The sequence below is a fragment of the Anopheles arabiensis genome, chromosome X, assembly GCF_016920715.1.
Source record: "Anopheles arabiensis isolate DONGOLA chromosome X, AaraD3, whole genome shotgun sequence".
Taxonomy (NCBI): Eukaryota; Metazoa; Arthropoda; class Insecta; order Diptera; family Culicidae; genus Anopheles; species Anopheles arabiensis.
Window position 1 is genome coordinate 5,407,509 of NC_053519.1, and position 21,297 is coordinate 5,428,805.

A 21,297-nucleotide genomic window follows, 5' to 3' on the forward strand; every position below is an offset into this window, starting at 1 on the left:
GGAGTCAAAATCGTCCGGAGTCGCCTGGCATTGGCCGTACTGTAAACATATCGTAATATTTTTTCCTCTTTCGTAATGCTCGTGCACTTCTTAAGTAAGCGAGCCAATAACATTGCACCAGCCATCTCCAGCCAACTCCGGACGATCCCGACTCCAGCCGACTGTGGACAACTCCAGATGACTCATACCCCGACCGATTCAGGACGACTCTGGACGATTCCAGATGACTCTGGATGGCTCGGACTCCGGACAACTCGAGACGGCTCAGATTCCAATCCAATTCCAGAGGACTCCGGTCGGCACCGGATAACTACGGCTAACTTCGGCTGATTCCGGACGACTCCGGATTACTCTAACTCCGAACGGCTCCAGGCGATTCCAATAAGCTCTGGATAATGCTGGGCGGACCTACCTCCCAGACTTGGTTCCGAAATTTTCGAAGTTGAATCACAGTTGACTCCGAATTTGCCAACCTTACCCATCTCTAGTACACAACCAACCAGCACTAGCGCGCTGACAGCCTCTTACGGATCTTATATGCCTCTCGGTTCCGGTATTTCCAATGCTCCATGTTCCAAGAAAAACAGGAAATGGACGTCCAGCTCCAATAGCGTTCCCGTTGGAATATATTCTCGTCTAAAGGTACAACGACTCAGCATCTCAAATCCCCAAACAAAAATGGCTCTTGATGTCTTACACGCCCAGCGCCATCTCTCCTAGCACTACAAACTCGCCAACTCAGGCCCAAAGCCCAAAACCGAATCAACCATTTGCAATCGACCGAATTCGCTCGCTTTAAAGCATCCTCGTGGCAACGCCCGTACGGGGGTGTAAAAAAAATATTAATCCAAGCTTGATTCAATTTACATCCCGATTATTGATCGAAATGCCATCAGATGGGCTTTCATGGTGCCTGCCTGCCTGTGACGGGAATGGCTTTATTTAATGCTGCTGTTGCAAACCTCGCTAGGACCATTTGCTCCAATGAGAGTGTGTGTGCGAGAGAGAGAAAGAAACAGAGCGAGAGAGCGATATTAAAAATATACATCAAATACCTCAGCCAAGGGGAGTAAAGTAATTCCAAAGTGTTTACGCATTTATTATTACCACTCCCGCGACCTCCGGTTAATACTCATGTGCCAATTTTATTGTCCACCTGGCGCACCCCGAAGCCGTGATAAAAAAAAAAACAAAACCAACAACAACAAAAAACTGCAGGGTGCGATAGTGCGTGGGAGCAGCTGAGGGAGGAAGAAAAATAACAAAAATCGGAACAGCCTTTATCGATTAGTTCCGCCGGGTAACATCGTCAAACATCATCATTAGCACAAGGCGGTGACGCCTCGAGAAGGCAAACACACCCCTCTCGAAAAGTCAAAACTGCCGCATCCGCCGCCGAGACAAGCGCCCTCCTAAATTTGTTCTCCCACACACACACACACACACACACACACGGACACGCTTTTCCAAGCATGGGGGAAAAGAAAAGCCGGCAAAGAAACTATCATCGACCATATCATCGTCTTTATTAGTCAAATATTTGTCAAATCAGGCCAACCTTATCGGGGTCCGGGGCCCAACAGCCACGCCGCACGCAGGGAATTCACATTACCGTACCCCTTCACGCCCCCGGGTCGACCGGTAGGCACTGCGGCCGGTAGGATGGAAATGGGTTAAAAAAATAATGCTATTTACCCGGGGTGGGTGAAACCCATCCGAGCTCACTTCATCATCCCAATTTGGTGCGGGGCAAACTACTACCACTACCGCCCTGCCCGGAAAACCTCCGGAAAATCCTATAAATATCAAAATCATTTCGCTCATGCCCACTCTTACTCAGACACACAGAGAGAGGTTTTTCCCCCTCTTGAGTTTGCTTTCAATTATCGAATCATCAGCCCGATGTTGGCGGGGTGCGCTGGAAGCGCGCCAGGAATGTTGAAAATGCTGGGCGCTGAAAGCAGCAGCACAGCAAGAAATAACAACAAGCGCCAGGGCTGAAAACAGGATAACAGTGACACATCCTCCCATGTGTGTGTGTGTGTGTGTGTGTGTGTGTGTGTGTGTGTGTGTGCTTCGGTGTGACACATCGTGCGAAGGAAAACCGTCACGGCGTACGGGGCGCAAATAGTTTGCTTTAGGATTGGGACACGCTTCAACTCCGGCCGATGGGAAGCGAGCAATTGTTGCGGCCGTCGCCAGTGCCGCTGCCTGTCAGTTTATCGGAGGCGACTATCAATTTGTTTCTTCTTCGCAAAAAACCCCCGAAGGGTTTGCACCGGAAAACTCTGCCCCGCTTGCGCAGCGCTCGCCACGGTGCGTGGTGGCAGGCGCGGCAAAGTACACCAGCCACCACCAGGTTCCAGGTTTTGCCAATCAGTCCCGCAGCCGGGAGGACTGTAATGGAAAAGATGTGCTCGCTCTGTGTACGTGTGTGTGTGTGTGTGTGTGTGCTACACAGAAAAGCCTGGTTGAGTAAAGTAAAGGATAAAAGGTTGTTGTTTTTTTTGTTGTTGTCTTCCTTCTTCTCCCGGGCAGGGAAACCGTCCGATGCCGGTAACCGTTGGTTGCGTGCGCTCACCGATTTGATCCCTTTTTTTTGTGTGTGTGCTGTTGGAAACTCATTTAATTTCGTCACCCGGGACCCACAGGCTGGCAGGCAACGCAGCACCACAGAGCTAGCTAGATTCGGGCAGAGCGAAAGGAGAGTTGCGTAAACTATCTTTTTTTTTTTCTCTGTAGTTGTTGTTGTTGCTGTTGGTGTCTTCCTCCCGCCTTGCTCGTCCGTTGGGATGGGCCGATGGGTTTTTTCGGAAATGAGCGTAACGAATTGAATTTTGCTGAAGAATTAGAATCCACCCGCTAGGGTGGATCACCTGTTTTGAATGGGAGGTGTAATCGAGCCGGCCCACTCGAACGCGAGCCCAACTCCGTACATTGCCGCACGATTGCGACCAGGCTCTAGGGGGGAAGCGAGCTCGGTTTGAGAAGCTTGAAAATTGCGTCGCTAATTAATGTGCAACATCTGCCGCAGTTACTGCTGCAGTTGCCACCGGCGACCGGAGTTGCCGGCGATACGGGCAGCCGAGGGGCACGAGGGGCTAATCGCTAGTGACGCATGCAAACGAGCAATGCATTGATTGTGATTGTAGATCGAAAAATGATTGCGAGATTTGCTATCGCATGCGGCATGCTACATTATCGGACCGGTGTGCGGAGGGCATTGCGCTTTGCTGCTCACTAATTAGTGCGATGGGTTTTATCTCTGCATCCTTCTGGCATCCGTCTGGTGCGCTCCGTGCGTACGAGTGCGTTCGCATCGGAGTGTTGTTATTTAATTTTAACGAGCAGCATGCTAGTATGTTTTACCGGTTACGTAACGAGCTGGGACAGTTGTCTTCAAGGCTTTCGGTGAGTTCTTAAGAATCTTATGACATCAGAGTCCCAGCAATCTCTGGAATGTTAGCATACCCAATAATCTCTGGAAGTTAAACTTCCAGTTATTGAATATAAGAATAGACCAAAACATTTCTAGAAAAATATTGTTAATGTTCAGATCTTCTATCAAAGTACCTTCTGTTTCTAGCAAAACTACTCAAAGATTCTCATGAATGTACTGAGTGATTTTTGGAGCTGTTAAACTAATTTGAATCCGATGGAATTGTTTGGATGTTATACATTTGTTCGGCAGGCGAAGAGCATGGTCACAAACTTTGAAACAAAAGATATCTCTTGATGTAAACATGCATACAATGGATACTTTTTCACAAATTCAAGCATGCTAGAATAACTGGACACTGGAGATAACACTGAAATAAATTGAAGGGATAAAGTTGACGCTCGAAGCATCGCTAAATAACTGATATAATAGCTTTAGAATTGGGTTCTACAATAAGACAGCAGATATAGAGGAATTGATCTGAAGTGTAGAACCCGGCAAACAGCATCATACTGGGATACGTATTTGCAACATACATCGAGCCTAAGAACCTAAGATGGAGAGAAGATTACTTCGCAGAGTCATGATATCATAATAGTGAATGGAGTCTGAGATCGACAAAGATGTTGAAAGTAGAACCAAAAATGATAATAAGACTGCTTAAACAAGTGTAATATATGACAGGAAGAGGGATCGAGTACACTATCACTCTCGAAGAAAGTATTCTACACTTATTCTTCGTGCTTATTCTACTTAGTCAAGATAAGACACATAACCTGATTACGGCTTCATGCCTAAAGTAATATTTAGGTCCTAACTTCAGCGGTTATATGCGGTTATAAATATCGGCTTCCTAAGCTACAGTTAAACTATTTCCATTTGAACTTACCTTTAGCCTAATGCATTGATTTTAGTGAACAGAGTCTGCCATCGACCAAAATGTTGAAAGTAGAACCAAAAATGATAATATGACTGTTTAAACAAGTGTAATCTATGACAGGAACAGGGATCGAGTAGAATATCACTCTCGAAGAAAGAATTCTACACTTATTCTTCGTACTTATTCTACTTAGTCAAGATAAGACACAAAACCTAACGGTGACTTGATTACATCATCATGCCTAAAGTAATATTTAGGTCCTAACTTCAGCATATACCCTAAATATAGGCAAGACATCATACAGCTAACAAATGTACCTGATTGAATCGGTTTCCTAAGCTACAGTCAAACTATTTCCATTAGAACTTACCTTTAGCCTAGCCGGAAATTGATCAAAGAACGTACCCAAGATGCTGCAATAAGCCATCTTGGGGGGGAAAATATAAAAAGCGCTTGCTGAGTTGGAACGCTCACTAGGTAAAACACGGCCGATCTAAATATGGAACCTCCGTGCGTAATCGAACCAGCGCAACATGGGCAACAACCAGCAGCAAATCTGCTCCAGCCCGTTACAGCCGCAGCCCAGACGAGCTCCGGGAGGTGCGGCACCAGGCTTTTCACCGCACTCTGTGTCTAATGCTGGCAAAGATGGATGGTGGAACGGTTTCACAACCCTTTGCTGCGCCTCTCCGTCGCCAACGCTGTCCAGGCTTTGATGTATTGCCGTGTACGCCAATCGTGCCTTTAGAGCTTGTAAAATGTCTCTCTCTCTCACTCTCTGTCTGTCTCTCCCTCTGCTGGTGTCTGTCTCCCCGGGAGGCGTGCTCATTAGCGGTGGTGCCCATCTTCCGCCAGGCGCCAGGCAGCGGTTGCCTGCCTTTTTTTTTTTTCAAATAAATTCCATTTTCCCCCACTCTGTAGCTCGGTTTTGTTTTTCCTTGTTTTCATCGCAATTCAGCTCGCTTCATTAGGTCGCTGCGAATCGAATTGAACAGCTTCGGTTCGGTCTCTATCTCTGTCTCCCTCCCCCCATCCCTTCGGTGGCAAATGTGTAGCGGGAGGAGGCTAGCCCAGTTAGAGTCTAAAATTCGCTGCGTACCCAGCCCGTAGCAAGCAAGCGGGCGCAAGACGCAAAGTACGCGAAGAAAAGGGAATATTTCTGATCATACAATCATACCAGCAGCAACCTGAAACAAAGCCAAACGAGCTGGAACGCAAGAGAGAGAGAGAGAGAGAGAGGGAAACCCTCCTGTTTAAATTAAATTGACTGTAAAATACTTCGAAAATCGAATTCTTTCTGCTCGGTCGGAACACAGTCGTCCCGCGGATTTCGATACCCGGGGCAGGTTCTGATTTTCTGGCTTTGATGTTTTCTGAAACACGCAAAGGAGGAGCATACGTTGCTGGAGCATCATTTGCTTGGTGCGTGTGGCTGTGTGCGGCAGCGGGCAAACAGAGCGAGGGGCACAGTAACACAATAATTCGATTTAAACCATTGCTGCTGCTCAGTAGTCAGCTCATCCTCCCAGAAGTCAGATGGTCCCGCGCGCCGTCCCGCACCCATTCCAGCGGAGCGGCGAGAAACCGCTGGGATGAAGAAAAACGAAAACGTTTGAACCTGGTTTCCCACCCGTAACCTAATCAGGAGAAATCGGAGCGCCCGGAAAGCAGAAGGGCCCGGCGACCATTTCCCGCCCGCTGCGCGAATTAGATCCGTCGATTGCGCATGCCGGGGCGCGGAAAATCGAATCACCGCATATTATTGCCCGCTCCAGCGGTTCCTCGCTGCGGTGGGAAATCGACGCGACTCCTAAAGGCCCGATCAAAGGCGAAACGGTTTTGAAGCGCTCTAATTTTGATTAAGCATTGATGCCATTAATCAGCCAGCGAACGGTAGTGTTGTTCCATCCTTTTCGTTTCACCGGGGAGGTTCTTCTCCCAAGTTTGGCTGTCTTTTTGTTTTAACTTCTTAGTTTTGAAAGCGTGTTGCACCATCCAACCCGTGCGCTCGCTCGCCGCAGCAGCTTTGTAAATCAGGCGACGAACCGCGCGCTCTCGCTGCGGCGAGCATTTGGCAGCCGACAAGGACCGCGAAACCTCCGGGACAGGTGAAAACAGTGGTCAGCTGGCTGGGATCTGAGACATTTGCATCACAATTCCGGGAGGGCAAGGGTCCTTGCTTATTTCCTCCTTCGCGTTCCAGCGGTCGTTACTCTGCTGCGCTAAGTGAGCGGAACGAATGGTCGCCGCGGGCACACAGTGCGTTCCCGAAACGATGCAAAGCCTGACGTTCAATATTTATCTAATAGTGGTTCGTTCGTTGACGGGAATGAAAATGGTCACCAAGTGGGTTTATGTGTGTGTGTGTGCGTGTGTGTGTGTCTTCTTAAAACGTATTTTAAGCGCTATTTGTACGGGGGGCTTCGAGGGTTGTGGGTTTTAAGGATGAGTAGTCTTTTCTTTTATTGGCCTGCTCATGGTTGGACAATAGCTCCGCAACCGACGCACAGGAAAAAAAAGGAGAACTCCCTCTAGATTAAACGAAAAAAAAGGAACGAAACCACACATTGTTCTGACAAGAATGGTAGGGAAAATTCTGTTCCTTTCAGTGCGTTCAGGATCTTTCAGCAAATGTCAAGGCTGTGCCACTCGCTCCCAACACACACACACACACACACTGCAGGTGCATTTGGACGCACGTACGCACGCAGAGGGACATAAACACTCATAAAGCTCTGCACTACCCCCTTTTCCCGCTTGTTCCTTCCCAAAAGCAAATAATGTTGGCGAGTTTGAAGAGGGAGTTATTACTTTCAGACATACTTTTGTTGTTGTTATAGCAATTTTCCTCTCAACTCTCTATTTCGCCCTCCTTCTTACGCTTTCACTATCACCCGCTCACGAACATCATATATCCACACCCCGTGCGCGATGCCTTATCGATTTGGGCTCCTGCCGTTCTAATCATTACCCTTTCTTATCGAGCGCATTACACCCGTGTGCGCGCTAATAATCTGCCCATCGTGCACAGTGAGGCGCCTTTCCTTCTGCCGTTCCGCTCCCGTTGTTGGATGGGAACAAAACAAAAAACAAAAAAAGCATAAAAATATTATAATAAAAGCACGCCCAGGCGGCAACGCAATTTGCAACTTTCGGCAGGCTATTGATTGCCACCGAAGGGCGAGGTTCGTCGCCAGGCCGGCGGCCGAAGGAGCGGGCGATGATTAAAATTCTAGGTCAAAGTTCAAATCGGATTAATTACAGCGAAAGAGCAGCGGACGCCGTGTGCCGTGTTGCACAGGCCGCGGTTTTTAAAGTGAGTTGCACAGGCAAAGGAAGAACAACAGAAACTGTTCGAAAAGTTTTTGACAGTTTCTCCTGCACTTTAATTATTATTAGAACGTTCCCCTTTTTTTTGTTTTTTGACGTCACAACGCCCTCGCTACCAGAGAAATGTTTTATAACTTCCGTGTAAAGCGAGCAAACAGCAAACACTGTTTCCCAACTCGAGTTCAATCTCATTGACGTTACGTAACGCTGGTGGCTTTATTAGGCTAATACAACTTTATTATTCCGACTAGCGTTACGTAAGCGGCTCTCGGGGTTTCAAAGAGCTTTCGACACTCTTCCCCGGTTCGGTTGTCTGTTTTCCTTTTTAAAACTCAGTTCAACCGTTTCTACGCCATACAGTAACTTGAAATCAATCAATATTCAAAACTTATTTGGAGAAAACTGCACAGAAACATCTCGTTAAATTGATTTGAAGCTAAAATTATATGAATTTCTACGTTATCTACATCTACATGGAATGTATGATTGTTTTGCCAAAAACTACAGAAATTGATTGATTTAGCGGACTACTAACAATGTTCCAGCTACATGAAATGACATTTCCTCCACATGAGTTGTCAACCAATGTTCCTGCAACGTTTACATATCTTCATGCATAGGCCTCCACGAGGCGAGGCTGCTTCATAACACCGTAACTACTAAGCATTGTGAGCGTTGTTGTGACAATATCTTTAAAGAAATTTAGACAGCTGCATCACATGATATTAAAACTTAAGGCTGCAGTAAAGACAAACTAACATGAAACACCATCCAGTCAGTCTACCGTTGAGCCTAGGCTATTGGCAGCCTGTGTGTCACCTTGTTTTAGCAAATTCCACAAAGAATTGTTTGCAGAAATCCAGATTTTCCGGCTGCGCCGAATGAGGCCCAAGGATTCGCTTTAAATGTATCTACCCATCATGTTCCGGCAAAACCGTCCTCTCCTGTTCCTAGTATTCCTGCTTCCCTCCGGTGTTTACGGTTTGAATATTTGCCAACGAGTGGAAGCTATATAAAGAAAGGAAAGCAACGAAAAAAAAAAACAAAGACACATACCCGTTTGTAATACTTTCTGCCGAAACGGGAGTCATCTAGCCTGAATTGGATTTTCAGTTCATTGAAATCATTAGTCTGTTTCGCAAAATGTATATAAAACAGGACCCTTTTTTGTTGGGAAAATAACACGCGGTAGCGGCAGCGAGCAAACTCCAAACAAATGGAAAAAAAAGCAAACAAGCCCCGCACAACCACTAACAATAGGACCTTGGACGTTGGCAAGAAGGTCGGGTTGTGCGAGGGGATCTGGGGCCTTGAGGAAGCTGGGGGTGGGTGGACTTGTGTCATAAATATTCAAATATAAGACCTTCCTTTTTTTTTTGTTTTTCGTTTCCAAATGTTTTCCAAAAACCGTCCCCTGCGCTGACAATTTCTCGCACGAACAACATAAGCGAGCCAAACAAAAAAAAAAAAACTCACAAACAAAAAGGTGTATCGTGATGGTCGCCTTATCAGCATATATCCCCAACGCCTTCCCCCGCCACGTCCCCATGCCTCGCCTGATACATACCTGTGCCACCATATCCTTCAGCGCGCACGGAGTTCGCTCTCGCAGCAGAAATAAAACACATAAATAAAAGCGCCCGAATGTCCTTGCTGCCGATGCTGTCGCGTTCGGGTGGGGTCCAACCAACTCCCCCCCCCCCGCCAACGTGTGTGGCTATGTGTATGTGTGTGTGTGTGCAGCCGGAACCGGAAAGGTGGAGCCGTCGTAGGTATACGTGCGGTTTGCGCAGTGGGCGGAGCATTACCAAGATGACGTCTGCCCGAAGGCCTCCGATTGGGTGCCGGGGCATCGGACACGCCCCCTGCGAGTGCCCACGCACGGGTACAGGGTGACCCTGGGTTGGACAGCACAGAAAAAGGGGAAACCACTCAGCAACGATGGACACGGTGACGCCGGCCTTGCTTGGGTTTGTGCTCTGCAGTGGCGCACTTGGTACACTCGGTTGCTCGTTGTTGCCATTGATGTTACTATTGTTGGCGACAACTCGCCAATGTTGAGACTCGATTACACTAGGCGAAGAAATAAGAAAGTAATAAAAGACAAAAAAAACACCGAACGTCATTACCTATTACGCGCGGAGTGCGGATGGGTTGTCTTGTCCCCGTTTTCCACTCTCTCTCTCTCTCTCTCTCTTTCTCTCGCTCACGAAGGTTCCGGTGGTACACAAGGAGCTTGTCACTAAACGTGTCCTGCTTTCACCAGTGCTGGGGCGAAGGACTTTTTCGGAGCATTTTCCCCGACCACGGCGTACCCTGGAAAGGGACGCTGGCAACAGTGGAGTGGGTTAAGTAAGTAGTCGCCTGGAAAGGTTTTGGTTTTCCGCTTTCCCAGTGGCAACATTCCGGCACACGCGAGCCGCGGGAGACCTTTTTGAGCTTCTGCTTCGTTTTTGTGCCGTTGTTGTCAAGCAAACACACACACACACACACACACACACACACACACACACACACACACACACACACACACACACACACACACACACGTGTGCTCAGTGTAGCTCGCTATTTCTTGGCAGACCCGGGCCACAGACCTGCAACAACCCAGGGTGTGTGTGTATGTGAGAAAAAGAGGAAGGAGGGGATACAAACTTGGTGGGCTTTAGGTGGGAACCGTCGACAAGGCAAGGTTCTCGGGAAAACGCTGATGGAACGAAATGGAATTGACACCCCGGTGCGATTGTTTCACGTTAGGACTTCCCTCTTGGGCCAGGTCCTGCCGCCACACCAGCCTGCAGGAGCCAAGTAGCTGTGTACACAACCATTGCCATGTGCCAACGAGTTTCAGCTCATGGACGAACAACTCATCCGGGCGAATAAAAATAGCTGCCTCGTGCCCGCACTCGACCTCACCCACCCTGTACCGCAGGACTGTCTCGAGGAGGTGGTCGAGGAAAATGTGCTATTTTTTTTTTTTTATTTCAAAAGTAATGTTTTTCACCGCTTTCCCCCGGTCTGGTTGCCTGAACCACACCACTGCAGATGAGCTGTGAGTGCCGTACCGAAGCTGTGTCGAGTGGAAAGGAGAACAGACCAATATGTAAACAGAAAGTTACACCTCTAGCAATTTCTTACATTTTCCTATTGCTGTATTAGCACATACCAGCCAGTAGTTGATGAAAGACAAAGAAAATCGCTATGCCCATGACACTCGACACCCTTATAAACTTAATATTTTTTATTTCTATTTCCTACCATTTCCTTTAATAAAATGGTTTGCAGACAACAAACCTACCATTCGTTTTAACAGTCTTCATTTTTTTCTGCTCAACGTTGTAAAACTCTTTAGTATCTGCATCTACATACTCACCGGTGCCGACGCTGCTTGGGAAGGAAAAATCAATATCCACTTTTCGTGCGGCAAAGACTAGGTGGCACGACCGTGGGCCGACCAACAGTAACTGTGGTTAAAAGCATTCGGTAGCACTGCGTGCTCGAATGTCGTTTGGAAGCGAGTGCGCTGCTTGCTGCATGTAACGTTTTTGTGTGTCAAGCGAGGAACATGGGATTTTTGCTGGGAGTGAAAGAATCTCGTTTTGTCCTGCATTATGTAGGAGATGACCAAAGCACAAGTTTTCGAAATTTCAAGCTCAATTAATTGTTCCATATTGATTGTTTTTGTTGTTAACTGATTCGGGTATTATTTTGATGCGTTTAAATGTTAAACTTTTTTTCCTTGAACTTTAAAACGAAACCCATTTTACTAATTTGGACGTAACTTCATGCGCAAGTGTGCCGGATTGGACTGTATCTCGCTCTGTAGTCCAAATAATGGCTGATTGTCGACCCTTTTTCGGCACAGGCAAGTGTGCGCTAAACGTAAGTGGAAAACTACGTGACAACGAAGGCAAAATTGTTCATTGGGAATCGAAAGCTTAAACTGCAATACAAAATGCTTGATATACGTCGCGCTTTAAAGCTCGGTGGTTTACACTTAAAGCTCATTGGAGGTGAAATAAAATTGAAGGATTTCAAAATTTCCTACTTGCGTGCAATCTTTCGTGAGCGTTTCGTGAAATATTTCAATACGTTTCATTGCAATCTGTAGTGGCGTCTACACGGTACATACGTATTTACACGTGAGAAAACAGCAGCCGAGGTTCGTAAAATAAAAATACAGTAAAAAATCGATTATCCGGGGGCGGATTAACCGGCGGGCGGCTTAACCGTGCGCATAAATGTGACAGCTGTTCGAACGTACAGCGAACATTTGCTGCGATAGTCAAGTGTGCAACCAGTTTTTTGTGCAGCTCTGTAGTGTCTAGTGGTGTTTTCGAAATTTATTTTTGTTCATGAACAGTGGTTAAACCTATAGTTATTGATTGAAATAATTTTCTACTAACGATTTATCGATTGATTCAAGGTAAAATAATCATAAAACTAGTGAATTTTTAATTTTCATATGAATTTTGACATTTCTTGGACCATTATCCGTGCAAATCGATTAACCGGCAACCGCCCGGTCCCGAGCTGCTCGAATAATCGACGTTCCACTGTATTTTAATGAAGTGCTCAAAGTCACACCAATTTAACCAATCGAGCTGCCCGATCGAATGGAATTTCAATCTCGATTGATTCAACGGTAACACACATTAACCCTAGTGTCAATGACTAGTGTTAACCCTAGTTATTGTAATTTTATTTCCTAGTTTCTTTTGATGGAAAAGTCGTATCGATTAGAAAATCATAACATGTCTCGAGAAATATGTTTTACAATATCTCGTTCGAAAAAAATCAACCATTTATAACTTTCTTTCGTTTTTTTTCGATTTCTACTCTTTACATTTAACACTGCTCACAAGGGTAGGACAATGCATTTTGTATGCGCGTTTGAAATATTGCAGATTGCGTAGCTTATAATTTCGGTTCTTGACATTATTTTAAAATGAAACTTGTGTTAAAGTTGCGTAATATTGTTAGCTAACAACTTTCTAAGCACAATGCAACACTGGTTTCGCAGAAAGATTTTACACAAAGATTTAAGAATTTCAGAGACATTCGCGTAACTCACACAATACTTTTTTACTCACAATATTGTAAATAAACAGTTATTTTTTATTAAAATGCATATACTTGCTTATCCAATGACACTCCTATAAAAAATATTTGATTATTTCTAAAGTTTTGAAAATATAAGAAAAAAGCTTATTTTTTGCATTTGACAATTGTGGAAATGCAAAAACTATACCAATTTGAAACACAAACTGTCAAAATTGAAAAATTTGTTTAACCCTAATTAGCATAACTAGGGGAAAAACTGTACAAAAAACATACTACAACAACACTGAAGATGCTCGCTGTCCGTGTGGTTGAAGATGATCGTCATAATCAAACTCAGGATTTTATCGCTTAAATTAATTAATTGTATTCACAATAATCCAGCTTGGGAATATTTTTAGACATGTAATGCTTCTCCTATGTAGTGTAGAGGGCTGATCCTTTCTTTTGCTATTTTTAGCCAAGTCGTGAACTTCGAAGTATTAAATGTAGCCAAAACACAAACCCTCCAAAAATACTAATTCGAGCAGTTTGTGAGATAGCGGCCCATCCAACTGCGGGAATTATTTGTTCGTGTACGAGTTCGCAAGTAGAAAAGGTGCACGCTTGGTGGAATGCAATTGTTTTCTCGGTAGAAATCATTGAATGACCGACAAAAACCTGCTATCTTTTCCCATGAGATAGGATTCGACAGCTTACTAACTGCACGATTTTTTAAAAAAACCAAAAAACATTGCAATGTTGTACACGATAAATACAAAATGTGTTTGTTACTATTGTTTCAAGTAAAGTTATTTTTCACCAATAAAATTTGCATGCCATTACGCTCGCTTTTGGTTGCCATTACGCCACTAACATTGTTTTTAAACATTGATGATGTATTCGAGAATCAAAAGTTTCAGTCAAAAGTTTCGCATACCCATTGCAAGGAACACAATCAATATGCCCTCTTGCTCACTGCCAGCTTTCGTAATCCGCTGGGCAGAAGAAAAACCCCCTGTTGGGGAAAACTGGAATGTTAACGCTACATTAGCCGCCGCAAGCTCGCACTCGAACAAAAACTCTCACTCGCTCATCAGCTTCAAAACTGCTAGAACACACCTAATAGAAGTGAAAAGTGCAAAATTTCAATGTATACTAGTGAAAGTGCACTCCGGCGCCATTTGTTTTAATGATGTTTACTCATCATGGAGCTCAAAGATAATGGAGACCGGGTGGTTTCTTATCATACATCCAGCCTAACAGCTTTGGCTTAAATCTCCACTATCTCACCACTTATGAATTGGTTATGAAATGGTTATTTATGAATAATTTATTAATAAATTAGCAGTCATAAATGTACAAATTCGAGTAGTTCTGACGGATCCAATTTCTTGTTCTATTTTATTGGGATTTTTTCAGTCCAATTGGTAATGAATAAAACGAAATGTGTTACATATTTTTTTCATACTTCACCAGTTTTATTATTTCATACAAACGATTACAATGTTTTCAAACAACACTAATAAACGCCATTTCTAGACTGAATTTCTAAATTGGTGTTCAAGAAACTGCCGACGTCTTCTTCAGCTAAGATTCCATTAAATCAACACATTGTATGGATTTTTCAACTTTCGAAAAGCACAAAACGAAATTAATCTTAAATTACTATTGTGAGTAACAGTGAGAACTGCTCGAATGGGTAGATTAACAGCTGGCTGGCTGGCTTTCATGTGAAAGTAAATACAGTAGAACGTCGATTATCCGGGGGCGGATTAACCGGTGGGCGGCTGAACCGTGCGCATAAATCTGACAGCTGTTCATACGTACGGCGAAAGTTTGCAGCGATAATCAATTGGGAAACCAGTTTCTTGTGCAGCTCTGTAGTGTCTAGGGTATTTTCGAAATTCATTTTTGTTCATGAACAGTTGTTAAACCTACAGTTATTGATTAAAATAATATTCTACTAACGATTAATCGATTGATTCTAGGTGAATTAATAATAAAACTAGTGAATACAGTGGAGCGCCGTTTATCCGGGCTTCTCGGGACTTGACCTCGCCCGGATAAGCGAATAACACGGATAATGAGTCAAATGATATGTTTTATCACCAATTTCTGATTATGTTTTGGAAATTATTCTTATTTTTTGATAAAAATAACCTAGTTTTTATGAACTTCACGTTTTTTCAAAGAGAATATTCAAAATTTGCCATGAATTACAGGCGGTCCCCGAGATACACGGTACCTCTTATACGCGGATTCGGAGATACGCGGTTTTCTAATTTTGACAATTCTTTGAGCAAATTGTACTGATTTGACACATCAATTTCGAATTGCCAAATAATTTCCGTTTTGATCGAATGTTCAAAACTATTTCAAAAGGTTTAAAACTGTTATATTCAGTCAGAATCATATCAAATAATGCATGAAGTGACTAAAACCGCCTCCTACTTCCAAAATTACACGAAAATTAGTGATATTTTTGCTGGAAATCACGAGATTCGACTTACGCGGAAATTCGAGATACGCGGTATTTTGTGGCCATTTTCGGTCCCCATTAACCGTGTATCTCGGGGACCGCCTGTATAGTGTTTTTTGTTATGACAATGTGCTCTTATAACCGCTTTTTCAAATATCCTCCTCATAACGCAATGTCATGTTTGTATTGAACTGTCATTTCTCAACTGCACGGATAAACGGAAAACCGCATAAAAGGTACCCGGATAAACGGCGCTCCACTCCCAAATAACCAAATCGTCCTTAACCCACTGTAAAGCCACTTCAAACCCACGTGGGTTTGTGGTGGTCGATTCAGTCGTTAACCCACCAAATTTTAGAACAATCGGAGCTGTCAGTTCCGATCCGATGTATTTATCTTGCCCACCCTTAACCCACCTTTTCCTAAAATGCTTTGAGGAAAAGTTTGGTCAAGGGTTGGCTAAGGTAAATATGCTGGGCAGGATTTTAACTCCTCGATTGATTACATTCATTCACTTACATCACTGCACTTCAACTTCAGCAATATTATTAGTCTATAAACTATGCACTGACCAGCGAAATGAAAGAGTCCACTCGCAAGTAAACAAACACACATACACATATTACACATGGATGTTCCACAACAAACCAACTGAAACACACACGTTTACTTGCTTCCTATGCTTAATTAAATCACATTTTAACACTGGTGAAACACGTTGAGCGAATAAATTATCCGTTCATAAAAAACTGACTTCAACAACATTGAAGTGGCTGCTTCTGTGGCCGTGTGGCTTAACCCACCAAACTGATAGTTTTTTGGCTTTGTTTGATGGAACTGGATTTTTAGTACGAGAAATTGGTGGCGTTTTCGGTATCTTGGTTATATGGGCTGTATCATATGTTTTACCGTAGCAATAGACGATGCGCAATCTCAGATTGCGCATATATTTATCTGTCAAACGGGTCGTTTTGATATATTTATCTGTCAAAAAATATATATATATATATATCTCGGACTTATAATCTTGAAAATTTATGCGCAATTTTGGCGCAATCTGAAAATGTATGGAAATGACGTTTATAGCTCAGGGTTGGCTACGCGAAATGACTTATGTTTTGATAAAACGAATATATGCGCAATCTGAGACTGCGCATCGTCTATTGCTACGGTTATATGCGTTTGACATTTCTTGGACCATTATCCGTGCAAATCGATTAACCGGCAACCGTCCGGTCCCGAGCTGCCCGGATAATCGACGCTCTACTGTTTATAGCACTTCTCTTTGCATCAGCACTGCTCGATGTAAACCGATCGTGATCTAAATTTCAGGTCTGCGCCGGAAAAATTTATCCTGAACACAAATGATATTGCTTGTAATACGAGATTTTACTCATTAAGAGAAGTATTTATTGAATATTAATGCTTGCTTGTGTGCGAACAACTCGTTACAAGCAGTGCCCGATGTAGATGCCTAAAAAAGGGTCCATTTTGCGGACTCGAGCAAGCTCGCAAACTGCTCTCCTTTGTGGGCGCTGCACAGTGGGAACGATGATTTGTTTACACTTGTCCTTATGTGACCGGAACATTTGTGTTTGTTTATAACATACAAAATGCATTATGAATACATAGACTAAATAACAGCCAACAATGTATGGTGCGTATTATTTTTCTCCGAAAAGCATAAGCCAAAACACCTAACAGCGATGCTACAGTTGGTGTATCAAACGATGGGAAGCAAAAAAGAACCACGCAAAGCAGAATGTTTTCTAGTTGCAAAGGATTGCAAAAGACAGTGTCCAACAGCCGGCTGGAAGTTGTGTACAATCTTAGTTAAATGGCGAACGATTTCCCGCTTACAAAAACGATAAAACATCCAGTTGGAATGGCCGCTCAATGGTAAGGTCATGCTGCTCATGGTGGAACCGGTGAATCCCGGGCATGTACAGCATCGGTAGTGATCTTCTAGTTGCGGGAGTTTGCTTGCTGATGATAAACTATTTAAGGTACGTAGCACATCGCTTACATTATGACTGATTTGCCCATTTGTTTTAGTACAGCAGGGGAAAATTTCCAAAACAGCAAGGACTAGCAGGAGCCCAGAGCAGCTTCATTCTACAGGGAGTCGTCTCAATTGAGCCAGAGTAGGAGCGAGCATCTTTCACTCACTCGTGCTGCAAGTGTGCAATGCAGAAATGCTCCACAGAAATTCATTTTACTACCGTTTTGTGCTTTAAATGTGCCCGCTCTATGCCGGCTAGTGATTCCATTTGCGTCCGATTTAACTCAATCTCTCGGTCGTTCCCAGGAGCTTTATGCTTCTGAAACGGCTGGTTGAGTTATCCTTGGTGATAGTTTTCCCTACTGGTGTGTAGATTATATGACACAACTGGCACAAAAATTCGATACAAATCGACCAGGTCACTACACACGTTTACAGGCATCGAATGTAACATGTGTTACAACCTGCTGGAATGCGTTGTAACATCTCGTTAGCGTTAGCTTTTGTTACCACTGGCATCATGGAGCCTTGTAGAAACGTTTGAAGTTTAGCGGTGCAGGGAGCAAACCCTTCGAAGCCCTTCTTGACATTCCCATTTAGCAAACTGGCTATCCAAGACGACGGTGACTAGTGAGAAGAGACGTTAGAAGCAAATCGTGACTATTGGAGTGACGTGGCAATTTTGTGTGGAGCGAATAGCGAGAGCATCGTAGATCCTTCGCATTGCGGCTCAGGAATTAGTTAATCGGCTTACGCAAATCCACTAAACTGCGCCATTTGCATAGAAGCAATCGGTTTTTGTGAGGTCCCTGTTTTTGCGGCGTCCATTTGCTGCTGCACAAGTGCTTACAGAAAGGGGGTTGATTTTGCACACCTTGGGGGCCATTTTTTTTTCACCTGCACGACCCGTCAGAGGGAGCACGCCATTGCCGTGTGAAAACGTAGAGAACTTTGCAAGGGAAAAACGCTTCCGAATCGCGCTGCCAAAGCAAAAAGCAGACCAAAAACCATTTGTGCGAGTCGCAGTTTCCGTGTCGGAAGCATGGCTGACAACTTCCTGCGCGCTGGCCCGCAGCGGCTGACCCACTGTGCCGAGGGAACGCTGGTAGACGGGAAGGACAATCGGAAGGCGGCCGAAGTTTGCGTGGAAGGGAACGCAATGCATTACGATAACGTGAAGCGCTACATGGATGCGGTCAAGCTGTACAACAGGAGCATCGCGTACTCGACCAGTGGCTCGCAGCAGCGGGCGCAGGCGTACTGGGAGCGGTCGAAAGTGTGCGTGAAGCTGTACCGCTACGCCGAATGTCTGCAGAACATCCGGCTGGCGCGCGACACCGACGTCCCGGGGGTGCTGCGGCGAAAGCTGGACAAGGCGGAACAGAGCGCCCGGCGCATGCTGCTAAGCGTCACCGACGACGCGACGCCCGGTTCGAGCCGGCACGGGGCGGCCCCGCTCAAGCTGAGCTTCCCCGCCTACGAGAATGCGCCGCGCGTCGCCAACTGTCTGGTGATGCGGCGGAACCCCCGGTACGGCCGGTACCTGGAGACCAACAAGCCCCTGAAGGTGGGCGACGTGGTGATTATCGACGACCCGTACGCGTCCGTGCTGGAGCCCGAGTTTTGCTACGCCCGGTGCGACCATTGCCAGCGCCCAGCGCCCTTCACGCTGATCCCGTGCGAGCATTGCACCAAGGCGATGTACTGCTCCAAGGCCTGCCTGAGCATAGCCCGCACCCAGTACCATGGGTTCGAGTGTGCGCTGGTGCACCATCTGGCCGAAACGACCGGCGACCCGCTCGTGCTGCTCGCCTGGCGTGCCGTCGCCTGGGCGATCGGTGCCTACCGGTACGACCTGCGCTCCTTGAATCAGCGCAGACACTTGCTCTCCCAGACCGAGGTGAATCCGCTGCTGCTCGACTGGGTGGACGGGCGGAATACCGCGTTCAGCGCGGTGCACATCCTGGCGTCGCTCGCCCGAGCCTCGAACGATCCGGTGGAGGCGCGCGCCGCCCAGCTCGCGAGGGAAATGCACTGCCATGTGGTGGGCAAAACCGAGCTGACCGCGAACTACGACCCGGACAGCGTGCCGTACCAGTGGGTGGGCGAGATGTGCTACCACTTCCTGAAGGTGATGCAGTGCAACGCGCGCCGTGCGCTGCTGACGCGGCGCGACGAGCAAGAGGGCCGGTACCGGGCGGTGCCGTTCGCGCTGCGCTGCTACCCGCTGATCAGCCTGCTGAACCACTCCTGCGCGCCGAACGTGAAGTGCTTCGATTTGCGCGACGGCCGCTGTGCCGTGGTCGTGATCCAGCCGATCGCTGCCGGGGGCCAGCTGTTCGTCAACTATGGGTAAGTGTGCTCCCCCCCGCCCCCCTTATTGGACACATTCACACCGTGCCGTACTAATTTCGCCTTTTCTGTGCAGGTACGACTACTTGCAGACCGGTCGGGACGAGCGCCGGGAGGGTCTGCAGCGCGATTTCGGCTTCACCTGCAACTGCAGCGCGTGCGAGAACAACTATCCGACCGCCGAGCCGTTCCATTCGAAGCGCGTGGATACAATCCTGCGTACCCGGGACGTGCCGACAGCCACCCACTATATGGCCAAGCTGCTTGCGGAGGTGAATGAAGGCGTCGGCGATGGCAGGGTGTCGCACCAGCAGTTGGCCGAGCTGGAGCGTTACTTTCAGCTGCTGTACTGCGAAGTTTTGAATTGAGCCGGACATTGGACATTGTTGGACGCGGGAAGGAGAACATTCATTTAACTTATTACTAGCTTAAAGACGCAGCAGGAGACGATGACGAGGGCTGCCTTCAACGGTGCCTTACGATGCGAAGATTCGAGGATAGATGCATCGCTAAATTTGTTGTTAACGGCAACTCAATTGCTCAACCGATAGCCAATTGCTCAACTTACCTAATTGTAATCTAACTGAATACACTGAACTTTTAGCTAATGCTGTAATGCCATGTAAGGAGGGTAGTTGAATAAAATTGGTCCCGTACTTTCGACGACCATCTTCATCTTTGCAATTTGCAATTTGTTATTTGCCTTCCATCTCTTGTGATGCTATCTTCAGCACGTTGTGCAGTTTATTTAAAAAATCCTATTAGAAAAAAAGACACAACACATTTCCGTTTGTAAGATTATAACAACAAATTCTCTTATTTGGATCCTATGGGACACTGAGCAAGGTCAATACTGTATGACACAGTACTGCCAGTTTGTGTGTGTGTCAATGTATTTCTTTAGTATCACGGTATTGCGCCGCAGTCTTAGCTCTTAATCTGGCTTCTCAAAAGTAGCGCTGTAAATTACGAGAGTGCTTTTAAAACAAATAGCCAAAGGGCTTTTTTTCGCGCTGCCGCCCAAGTGTCTGGTGCCATCGAGTCTGCTCTATTGTGCCCTGTGCCGTACCGTAAGCCACGTACTTCGCCTCTTTCAAGCTCTTCCTACTGGAGCCTGGATTCGCAGTGGTATTGAGTGTTACACTTGAACGGTTTGTCAAGAAACGTGTGGCGTGTCCTTATTTTGCTCTCCCCGTTGCAAAGAGGATCATTTCGATGAACCATTCTCCCTCCCCGGGACTTTCTTTAAAGGCACAGAAGAGGAAGAAGAGAAAATAAAAACACACACACACACATGCATTGGTTATGACGCTTTGAAATAATAGTTATTGTTGTTTTCTTTTCCTTATTTTAGGTTGTCCTCGCCAAGTGTAAAGGTGTGATTGAATTGGTGGTTCTTTCCTGCGAGTTAAAACACTCCCACACACACACACACACGCTCAAAAGTCCATGCGTCCTGAAGAGGACGAACGAAAGATGTCAAGAGCCTGGTGCTGCTGCTGCTGCTGCTGCTGCTGTTGAAGCACACGAATAGGAAGCACCTCACTCGATATCCCCTTGTGGTTTGGCGAGTTGAAGAATCACTCGACAGCGGTTGATACGATCGGTGAACTGCTCGCGGGTGAATCACCTCTGTGCCAGCTTTTGCTTGGAGTGTGGATTGTTTTTTGTTTTTTGCTTCTTGTTACTATTTTTGCAAAGCGTGCAAAAACGCAACCCGCTACTGTTGGCACATCAATGCTGTAAAGCCCATCGACGTGCGTTTTTCGTCG

At 45.8% G+C, this 21,297-nt stretch overlaps 1 protein-coding gene across 2 annotated transcripts; it reads left to right on the forward strand.

Moving 5' to 3' along the window:
* Positions 1–16,475: 16,475 nt before the first annotated feature.
* Positions 16,476–20,209, forward strand: LOC120906672 (SET and MYND domain-containing protein 4-like). Of its 2 annotated transcripts, XM_040318525.1 has the most exons (3): positions 16,476–17,070; positions 17,232–19,525; positions 19,602–20,209. In XM_040318525.1, exons 2-3 carry the CDS (start codon positions 18,216–18,218, stop codon positions 19,891–19,893), a joined length of 1,602 nt encoding a protein of 533 aa, XP_040174459.1. In that variant the 5' UTR covers positions 16,476–17,070; positions 17,232–18,215; the 3' UTR covers positions 19,894–20,209. The 2 variants fall into 2 exon arrangements, with proteins under 2 accessions (XP_040174459.1, XP_040174458.1); XM_040318524.1 differs by having other exon boundaries at positions 16,476–19,525.
* The last annotated feature ends 1,088 nt before the right edge of the window (positions 20,210–21,297 follow it).

Coding starts and splice junctions, on each gene's coding strand:
- LOC120906672 (XM_040318524.1), top strand. CDS start 18,216: ATGGCTGACAACTTCCTGCGCGCTGGCCCGCAGCGGCTGACCCACTGT. Junction 19,526..19,601: donor CAGCTGTTCGTCAACTATGG/GTAAGTGTGCTC, acceptor TTTTCTGTGCAG/GTACGACTACTTGCAGACCG.